The sequence below is a fragment of the Desmodus rotundus genome, chromosome 9 (assembly GCF_022682495.2).
Source record: "Desmodus rotundus isolate HL8 chromosome 9, HLdesRot8A.1, whole genome shotgun sequence".
Taxonomy (NCBI): Eukaryota; Metazoa; Chordata; class Mammalia; order Chiroptera; family Phyllostomidae; genus Desmodus; species Desmodus rotundus.
The window spans coordinates 95767304-95778159 of NC_071395.1; the positions used below are offsets into that span (position 1 = coordinate 95767304).

At 41.1% G+C, this 10856-nt stretch overlaps 1 protein-coding gene across 1 annotated transcript; it reads right to left on the reverse strand.

Annotated features, from left to right (window-relative positions):
- Positions 1-3148: 3148 nt before the first annotated feature.
- On the reverse strand, positions 3149-4333 carry LOC128779252 (olfactory receptor 4D2). The gene has a single exon (XM_053911334.1). It carries the CDS (start codon positions 4121-4123, stop codon positions 3188-3190), a length of 936 nt encoding a protein of 311 aa, XP_053767309.1. The 5' UTR covers positions 4124-4333; the 3' UTR covers positions 3149-3187.
- Positions 4334-10856: the final 6523 nt, after the last annotated feature.

A 10856-nucleotide genomic window follows, 5' to 3' on the forward strand; every position in this document is an offset into this window, starting at 1 on the left:
ATTAGGCTCTGGCTAGAACTTCCATTACAATACTGAAAAGCAGTGCTGAAATAAGCATCTTTTTCTCTTTTCTCATTTAGTGTGGGGCAGCAGGGAGGGGGTGATTTAAGTTTTCACCATTGAGGATGATGTTTATTTTGGGTTTTTCATAAATGACCCCATTATATTCCTAATTTTTTGAACGTTTTTATCATGGAAGTGTGTTTAATTTTTTCAAATGCTTCTTCTGCATCTACTGAGATGATTATGTGGGTTTTCCTTCATTTTATTAATGTAGTGTATTTCATTGGTTGATTTCTCTTAGGCTAAACCATCTTTGCATTTCTGGAGTCAATCCCACTTGGCTATGGCATGTAATCCTTTTAATGTGCTGTTGGATATGGTTTGCTAGTATTTTTTGAGGATTTTTGCATTTATATGTATAAGAAAGACTGGTTTGTGATTTTATTTTCTATTGAGGTCTTCTTTTGCCTTTCATATCAGGTAATGCTGACTTTATAGAATGTGTTAGGAAATGTTCCCTTTGCTTCTATTTTCTGGAAGCTGTGAGTAGTATTGGTGTTATTTCTCCTTAAATGTTTGGTAGAATTAGTCTAGTAAAACCTTCTGGTTTTGGACTTTTCCTGGTTGGGTATTTTTAAATAAAATTTTTACTTGTTATAGGTCTGTTGAGATTTTTCTAATAGTTCTTAAATAATTTCTCTGTCTTTAGGAATTTGTCCATTTAATCTAGATTATCTAATTTGTTGGTATATAATTCCTCCTAGTATTCTATTACAATACTTTTTAATTTCTATAAGACTGGTAGTAATGTTCCCACTTTCATTTCTGATTTTATTTACTTGTCTCCTCTCTCTTTCCCCCCCCCTTGCCTCTCCGTCTCTCTCTCTGTTTTAAAAGTCAATTTAGCTAAGGTTTTGCAAATTTTGTTCATCTTTTCAAAGGATCCCCTATGGTTTCATTGATTTTTTCTATTGTTTCTGTATTCCTTATTTCATTTACTTCTGCTCTAATCTTCATTCTTTCTTTCTTTCTTCTGGCTTTGTGTTTAGTTTGTTTTTCTTTTTCTGGTTCCTTAAAGTGTGACTCCGCTGGACTAGGTAGGATTAAAAAGTGTGCACTTGTGTCCGATGTCCTTGGAAATTTCACTTAAGTTTTCTCAACTTCTATTCCAAAATCTCTAAGAGAAGGTAACTAGAAAAAAACAGCAGAGCAACAGATGGCAAAGTAAACAACCACTGACCCCAACATGCAAGTGAGGGAAGTCTGTACACGAGGGTTGCCTGGTATCAGTATCTGTGAGGGAGGATGTGGAGGGAAGTAAAGGGTGCCTGCGGGACCTGAAAGGAAAATAATAAAAAATAGCCAAAAGGATATAAAACCAAAAGCAAGAAACAAAACAAATAAACCAACTCACAGACGCAAACAACAGTATGATGGTTACCAGAAGGGAAGGGGTGTACAGAGAGGATGAATAGGGTAAAGGGGGTCCAGTGTACGATGACAGAAGGTCACTAGACTTTGGGTGGTGAGAACACAATGCAACATACAGACGATGTTTACAGAGTTGTACATCTGAAACTCATGTACTATTATTAACCAACATTACCCCCAATGAGTTCAGTTTTTAAAAATATCCAACAGGTATTCTCTGGAAAGTATGGCAGACCAATTCAAAAGTAGAAGCTGAGCCTTAACTGGTGTGGCTCAGCCAAGGTTCAGCTTCATCTCGAAAACTGAAAGGTCTCCAGTTCAATTCATGGTCAGGGCACATGCCTCAGTTGTGGCCTGGTGCTGGTTGGGATGCTTGTGAGAGGCAACCAATCAATGTTTCTCTCCCTCCCTTCCCCCTTTCTAAAAAATAAATACTGTATTTTACCATGTATAAGGCACACCCATGGTCTTGGCCCAAACTTTCGGGAAAGAATCTTTGGTTTTAATGTTTTAATTGAATCATTTATTTATTTCTATTTAGAAACAAAACCGATTATCATATTCCAGGGTATTGTTTTGCATACGGATGTCGTTATCACTTTCTAGAGCTACACTTTTAATGCAGAAGCCTCAATAGAAGAGTTAAAAACATTTATATAGATATGGAATCAGTACTACCCATGTATAATGCGCATCCTTATTTTTCCCTCAAAAATAGGGGCACCAAGTGCACATTATACATGGCAAAATATAGTAATAAAAGGGTTTCTTTAGATAGAAACTGAAACAGAGTGGTTCCTCCACAGTTAGAGGAGAGGGAATGCTAGGAGCCTCAGGCACAGCTGCTCTCAGAGCCAACCAACCAGAGCCTCCGCCCAGCACTGGCCCCACACAGAAGAAACACTGCTGGGAATGGGACCAAAAGGGATCCAGACAAGACCATGGAGACAAAGGAAACAGAAGATGCTGACCAAAAAGGTGGGGAGGACAGGGCAAGCTCTGACACAGCTCGGAATTCTCAGAAAGCAGGAAACCACATTTTCCAATACTGCATAAAAACAACGGAAGGTTGGGATGTGAGAACCACTCCCCCTTCTAAAAGTTCAGCAATGGTACTTTCACCAAAAATTGAGCCACAGAAAAATATAAAGGGAAAATCCCACACAAAGTTATCAGAAATAAAAAACTAAAGAGCAGAATAATATCCCAAGGACCATGACATCACACCAGAAAGACATGTCCACCAAACAAATCAAAAGTACAACTTAGAGCTTCTAAGACTCTCTCCAACTTCTCCACTTATTACAAATAAAAACTAAAATCTGAGGACACTGAAAACAGAGCCACAGCCAGCAGTTTGTGGAGGGAAGTCAAAAGTTGAGTAACAAGCAATGTGGGTATTGGTTTCCCGATCTCTCTTCCTTCCATTGCTATGGACGTAGACTCGAGAGTCCCAGAGGTGTGCGGTGGACACAGACAAAAACACACACCAAGAAAAGCCCAGTTTTTATGGCCAGAGGATTGGGAAAAGGAGCCCCTGCTGGATTGAGAATGTGTAGGGAAATCCTCTTTTATTTTTTGTTTATTTTTTACTCTTTATTATTTTTATTTTATTGAATTTATTGGGGTGACATTGGTTAATAAAATTCACTCACTTCCACTACGACCCTCACAACATATCCACAATAAAGAGAAGAGATACAGTAGCTCTCTGCCCACTCTACAAATGGAAAACAAAGTGACCTGCCCACTCTCACTCCCTTTTAAAAACCAGACGGTGTCTCCCTAATCTCTTCACTGCTGCCTGCATCTCCTGGTTCCTCAAGGTGTAGATCATGGGGTTGAGCATGGGGGTCATGACCGTGTGGCTGATGGACACAGCCTTGTCCATGGAGAAGGGGGTGAAGGGACGGGCATACAGGTAAATGCTTGGAATGAAGACCATAGACATCACAACAATGTGGGTGGTGCAGGTGGAAGCTGCCTTCCTCCTTGCCTGCCCTGAGTGGAACCTCAGCATCACCAGGATGACTGAGTAGGAGGTCAGGAGGAGCAGGAACCAGATGACATCTAGCATCCCACTGTTGCAGATCATGAGGAACTCTAGGAGGGAGGTGTCAGTGCAGGCAAGTCTCAGCACCTGTGGGACATCACAGTAGAAGTTGTCCAGGACATTGGGGCCACAGAAAGGCAGTGGGAGCATCAGAGCCAGCTGGGTAATGGAGTGGATGAAACCCCCAACCCAGGCAGCCACCACCAGCCCCACACAGAGCTGAGTGTTCATGATGGTACCATAGTGGAGGGGGCGGGAGATGGCAACAAGGCGGTCATAGGCCATCACTGAGAGGAAGAAGAGCATGGCCCCTCCCAGAAAATGGAAGAAGAAGATCTGAGCCATGCAGCCCTGGTAAGAGATGGTCTTCTTCTCCGAGAGGAAGTCCGCCAGCATCTTTGGGGCGGTGACTGAGGAGAAACAGAGGTCTATGACAGCCAGATTTCGAAGCAGAAAGTACATGGGGGTGTGGAGCCGGGAGTCTGAGGTCACTGTGACCACAATGAGGAGGTTTCCCACGACAGTTGTGATGTAGACAAACAGAAACACCAGGAACAGGACAAGCTGGAGCTCCCGAATATTTGAGAGCCCCAGGAAGACAAATTCTGACACCCGTGTGTGGTTCCCTGAGTCCATGATGTCTTTTTTGTACACCAAAGGAAAACGATCTATATACACAGATTCCTGAAGTCACATTTACTGCTCAGGGGCTAAACCGAGTTGTCCAGGCCCGTGTGATGGTCATCCTCATGGGCAGACCGTGTCACCAAGGGACTATTAAATAACCTTGTCTCTGGAGGGTTGACAAGTTGGTGCTGTTGTTTTTTATTTTTTATATATTTTTTATATATTTACAAGACCTTAAAGCCATCCAGAGACACACACAATGTTCCGTTCAAAGAGTCAGTGTAATAAAGTGGTGGGAAGACACTTGGAGTCCAACAGACCTACTGCCGAAGGTCAGGGCTTCTCTTTCCTTGAGTAAAGGAAACCTTGAGGAAATTACGTAATCTCTCGGTCTGTTTCCACATCTGCAACAAGATGCAGAATAAAAATGTTTTCTTTATAGAATAGCCTTTGGGATTAAATAAAATAACACAGAAAGTTCCTGGAATGGTCCGTGAAATCACGCTTCTCTGTGTAGTCTCTTATGCCAACAACATCCTCTCTTCTTCCTGTTCCTAACATGTTTTTCTACCGATCATTTCTAATGCAACATTTAACACATTATAGTGTTAATGAACTTCTCACATGTCTATGTTTCTCCTCCATAATTCAACTGTAAGCTCCCAGAGGCCCAAGTGTGGATCTTATTATTTATCTGCGCCCAATCTTGTTGACAGTTAGTACTCAAAAAGCTTGTAATTTTACTGCTGGGTGTGCACCTCTTCTGTGCCCCCTTCCCTCATGTCACCTAGGTAGGTGGCCTCTTATTGAGGGAAGACAGGACATACATAGTGTGTGTGCTGAGACAAAAAAAGGGGAGGGAGAGAGGTCTCTGGACTAAGGAATACACAATGAAATTGTATGAAAGGGACTCGGAGAGCTCTTCTGAAAGAATGATGATTTTAGAATATGGTACTGAATATAAAGGTGGGAAACAAAGGATGATGTTGCAGTAAGAGAAATAGGGCAGACAAAGGAATAAAGAAGGGATATTAAGAGGAAGTGAGATGAAGGGATAGAGCACGTGGAGGAAGAGAGTGGAAAGGTGATGGGGCGAGGGAGGAAATGGGGCCAAAGGTAGAGAAGTGGGTGGAAGATGAGAGATGGAGGGTAACATGGGAGCAGCGAGGTGGCCTCCCAATCCAGCTACCTTCTCTCAATCTCCCGTCCTCTCTCACCTGCCTGTTGCAATCTGTTATCTATTAGAGGTCTTTTTAATCTCATCCTTCTGCTTCCATTTCAGTCCATTTTCTAGACAGCGTTCAAAGAGGCCTTTCTAAACTCATACCTGATTCTGTTTCTCCCTCATTATCATCTTAGTGGCTGTGTAGTGCCCACAGCTGAAAACTCAGACTCTTAGAAGTCTCCTAACGTGCTTTGCAGATCAGTTCAGGGCAGAAAACCATGCTCCTGTACATGCATGCACCTCCCTCTCAGCAGGCCATACAGAGCAACCAAATGCAGCCTCCATCTGCCTTTCTAACCAGCATCCCGGTACCCAGGAACTGGTTTTTCTCCAGGGAATTCATATGTTTGGTATTTTCCATGGTTTTGGTAATGGATTCTCTTTCCTGGAATACCTTCTACCAACTTCTCAACTAAATACTCAGATATACCCTTCTCTGTACTCCTTTCCCCACGTCTCCCAATCAGAAGTCATTTCTCATTTCTCTGGGTTCCAATGCATTTTATAAATACCTCAGACATGACATTTATTTTTTTCCTCTTGTCTCTCTTCACTAGATTGTAAATTCAACAACATAGTAGCCCCTCTGTCCTGCACCTATAACAGCAACTCTAATCTGGCAGTTGCTCAAAAAAATGTTTCCTAAGTTAATGTATTAGGAGGTAATTGTGTGATCTTGTTTTAAGAGACTATGTGGAGAATTTGGGGGTGTATTTCTTCACCCCTTGCTCTCGGCATCTGCCCCTAAATCGCAGGGCCAAGTCTTCACTTGGTCTTTAAAAGCCTGAGTTTTCACGTGCACCCCCACGCATCTGTCTTCATCCCTGCCTTCCCTGCATTGCTTTCTGAGGCCCTCCTCACCCTTCAGAGACTCACTAGTGTCAAGTCTGTGTGCCTTGTTTATTCTCCCCACCTTCCAGCCAGCGTTTCTAGATCCTTCTCACAGCCGATCTCTTTACAGATGAGGGGACCCTGGTCTCTCACCTTCCTTCAGCCCAGAAGGAGAGAGAGCCTTCAGGTCTTACATCTTCTTGAGGATCCTTTGCCTGCAGCTTTGGTTTCCTAGCCACTGCCCATACCTCGCATACACAGCTATGAGTGTGACCCTAGGGGAAGAGGCAATTTCTTCAGGTAGAAACTGTTGGTCTGGGCTCAGGAAGCAGGACTGGGCTGATTACCACTGGGGCCAAAGGAGCAATGGGAGTTGTTAAAAAGTTTCCAATGTCTCAACAACACATACTCTTTGAGAGGTGTTCCTTGGGGGCCAAGAGTACCAAGGATAATGAACATTTCAAAGATCTGTAGAATGTTGGATTCCCAGGCCAAGATCCAAAAGGTCAAAAGGTCCCTTCAAAAAAAATCAGACTCTCTGGAAGTTTTGGAAGAACTTGTCTCCTTAGACCAGTGATTCTTATCCTTGAATCACCTGAAAAATGTGTTAAACCACAAATTAGTGTGCCCAGGCCCAGACATCTTCATTCAGTGGGTCAGTGCAGAGGCCAAGCATTTGCACGTGTCACACGTCCTCAGATGGAGCTGCTGCTCCCACTCCTGGAACCGCACAGGGAACCACGGACTTGCTTCCAGCACAGTGAGCTGTTCACCCTCATGGAATCAGCAAGATTAACTGGTTTGAATTCTTGTTTTTCTTCTCCTCCTCCTTTTCTCTCTCCTCTCCTTCCATTTTTAAACTTAACTGATCTTTACTTAGAGAAAGTCAGAGGTGTGAAAACGTTTGTACCTACAATGGAAACTTATTACACTGTAAACCTTGCGCTTTATTTTGCCAACCAGACCCCCAACGTGGATGCACCATCCATAGCCAAGTCTACTCACGTCATCTATAAACTGCCAGCATTCCCTACGTGTGAATTATTACTACCCCCAGTACAAGGATTGGTACAGGAAACCTGGGTATTTTCTCGATATGAGGAATTGATCAAAACTGGAATTAACTGGCATTGTAACCTTAATGCGCTGTAGAAAGGGTCTGACTTCTGGAGCTCTCTGATCTACACAGTGTTTCCACGTTGGTCTGAATTCCTTCCTGCAAAGGTTTATACTTGACAAAATGAAGTATCTGCCTGACAGATAAGAAACAATGTAAAGCTCTTCTACACATAAGAGATAATAGATTTTTTTTAAAAAACACTAATTGCCTTTTAATTTTATTAAAAATTGTATTAAATGTATTGGGATAACATTGGTTAATAACATTAAATAGGTTTCAGGTGTTGCTCTTATGGTTTTTTGTAGAAGTGTTAACAACCACTGGTGTTGAACATCTTTTTATGTGCTTATTAGCCATTTGTATATATTCTTTGGAGAAATGCCTGTTTAAGTTCTTTGTCCACTTTTAAATTGGGTTGCTTGTGTGTTTTTGAGTTATAAGAATTCTTTCTATATATTCGATATTAGATTCATAAAACACATGATTTACAAGTATTCAATATTTTCTCCCATTCTGTAGGTTATCTTTTCATATTTTGAAAATGTACTGTGATGTACAAAAGATTTTCATTTTTATAAAGTCTAATACATTTTTTGCTCATGCTTTTGGTGTGAAATTTCAAAATCTGTTGACAAATTCGTGGTCATGAAAGTTTATTTCTTCTAAGAGTTTTATATTTTTAACTCATATTTCGATAGTTAATCCATGTTGAGTTATTTTTTATATGTGGAATGAGATGAGGGTGCAACTATCGTTTTGCATGAGGAACCAGTTGGCTCCACCATTTTTTGAAGAGGCTATATTTTCTGTATTGAATGGTCTTGGCACCATTGTAAATAAAATCAATAGGACATAGAAGTTTTAGGTTATTTCTGGACATTCAATTGTATTCTATTGGCCTACATGTTTATCCATAGGCTGATGCCACACTGTATCAATTACTGTAGCTTTCATAAGTTTTGAAATCAGGAAGTATGAATCCTCCTACCTTTTCTTTTTCAATGTTATTTTGGCTAATCAGAGTCCCTTGTAATTGCATATGAATTTGAGAGTTGGTTACAGCATTTCTGCAAAAACTAAAAAGGCCACTGGAATTTTGATAGGGACTGCATTGAATCTGTAGATCACTTTGGGAGTACAGCTGTCTTAATAATATTGAACTTTCCAATCTGTGACCATGAGGTGTCTTTTCATTCATTTAGGTGTTCATTAATTTTTTTCAGCAATATTTTATAGTTTTCAAGTATTCGAGTCTTTCATGCTTTTGGTTAAATTTTTCCTAGGTATTTTATTCTTTTGGATGCTATTTTATTTATTTATTTATTTATTTTAAAAATATATTTTATTGATTAAGCTTTTACAGGTGTCCCATTTCCCCCCTTTATTCCCCTTTGCCCTGGACCCCCCTCCCATCTGCATTCCCCTCCCCCTTAGTTCATGTCCATAGGTCATACATTTAACTTCTTTGCCTCTACATTTCCTATACTATTCTTAACCTTCCCCTGTCTATTGTCGACTACTATTTATGCTTCTTATTCCCTGTACCTTTTCCCCCATTTACCCCCCTCCCCCTCCCTGCTGATAACCCTCCAGGTGATCTCTACTTCTGTGATTCTATTCCTGTTCTTCTGCTTTAAGTTGTTTGCTTAATTGGTTTTTGGTTTTGTAGGTTCAGTTGATGATAGTTGTGAGTTTGTTGTCATTTTACTGTTCATATTTTATTTTTTATCTTCTTCTTCTTCTTAGATAAGTCCCTTTAAATTTCATATAATAAGGTCTTGGTAATGATGAACTCCTTTAACTCTAACTTTGAACTCCTTTAACTTGACCTTATCTAGGAAGCACTTTATCTGCTCTTCTGTTCTAAGTGATAGCTGGATAGAGTATCTTGGATGTAGGTCCTTGGCTTCCATGACTTCAAATACTTCTTTCCAGCCCCTTCTTGCCTGCAAGGTTTCTTTTGAGAAATCAGCTGATAGTCTTGTGGGAACTCCTTTGTAGGTAACTGTCTCCTTTTCTCTTGCTGCTTTTAAGATTCTCTCCTTACCTTTAATCTTGGGTAATGTAATTATTATGTGGCTTGGTGTGTGCTTCCTTTACTCCAACTTTGTTGGGACTCTCAGAGCTTCCTGGACTTCCTGGAAGTCTATTTCCTTTGCCAGATTGGGGAAATTCTCCTTCGTTATTTGTTCAAATAAGTTTTCAATTTCTTGCTCTTCCTTTTCTCCTTCTGGCACCCCTATGATTCAGATGTTGGAATATTTCAAGTTGTCTCATAGGTTCCTAAGCCTCTCCTCATATTTTTGAATTCTTATTTCTTCATTCTGTTCTGTTTGAATGCTTATTTCTTCCCTGTGCTCCAAACCATTGGTTTGAGTCCCGGTTTCCTTCCCCTTGCTGTTGGTTCCTGTGCATTTTCCTTCAATTCACTTTTCATAGCCTTCACTCTTTCCTCTATTTTGCAACCATGCTCAGCCATATCTTTGAGCATCCTGATTACCCGTGTTTTGAACTGTGCATCTGATAGGTTGGCTATCTCTTTGTTGCTTAGTTGTATTTTTTCTGGAGCTTTGATCTGTTCTTTCATTTGGGCCTTTTTCTTTTTTCTTTTCTTTTTTGTTTTGTCTTGGCACACCTGTTACATAGTAAAGGGAAGAACCTTAGGTATTCCTCAGGGCGGAGCAACCCACATTGAAGTCTTGAGGTGCCCTATGTGGAGGAGGGGTCCAAGAGGGAACAATGCCACTTGCTTAGGTCTGGGCAGGCTTTCAGTCACTTCCTCCACCACCCACAAGCAAATTGGGCACTTCTGGTGATGACTCCCAAACGAGTGGGTTTGTCTACATTCTAGGACCCTGTGGGTCTCTCCAACAAAGTCTCCTATGAGGCTGGGAGTTTCCTGAACCACCACAACCCCCACAGGTTTTTTCAGTCAGAGGTTTTGAGGCTTTATTTCCCCATGCTGGAATCCTGGGTTGCGCTGTCTGTCTCACTCCCCAGCTGTTCCTCCCAGTTTGTCCACAAACAAATGTGGTACTGCCTGGTCCACCAGCTGCCACCTTGCCTGATCCACAAGCTGCCGCCTTGCCCCCTCCAGCCCTCCAGCTGCCACCTTGTTGTGAGTCTATCCACTCCTCCTACCAGTCTGGATAAATGTTTCTTCTTTAACAGCTTGGTTGTCAGACTTCCATACAGTCCAATCTTCTAGAAGTTCTGGTTGTTTTCTGTTTTTAAATTTGTTGTCTTACTTTTGTTTGTGTGGAGAGGCACAGTGTATCTACCTACATCTCCATCTTGGCTGGAAGTCCTGGTTGCTATTCGAAATGGTGTTTTTAAAATTCTTTTTATTATGGTATTTTACTAGTTTATAGAAACACAACTGATATTTGTGCATTGATCTGTGCCCTGGCAACTTCTAAATTTCCTTATTACCACTAAAGATTTTTTGTGGATTCTATGGGATTTTCTTTATATAGAATCATGTCATCTGCAAATAGTTGGGGTTTTTTTTTTTTCTTCCTTTCTAATGTGGTTGTCTTTTACTTCTTTCTCTTACCTATTAGGTT

Coding starts and splice junctions, on each gene's coding strand:
- LOC128779252 (XM_053911334.1), bottom strand. CDS start 4,123: ATGGACTCAGGGAACCACACACGGGTGTCAGAATTTGTCTTCCTGGGG.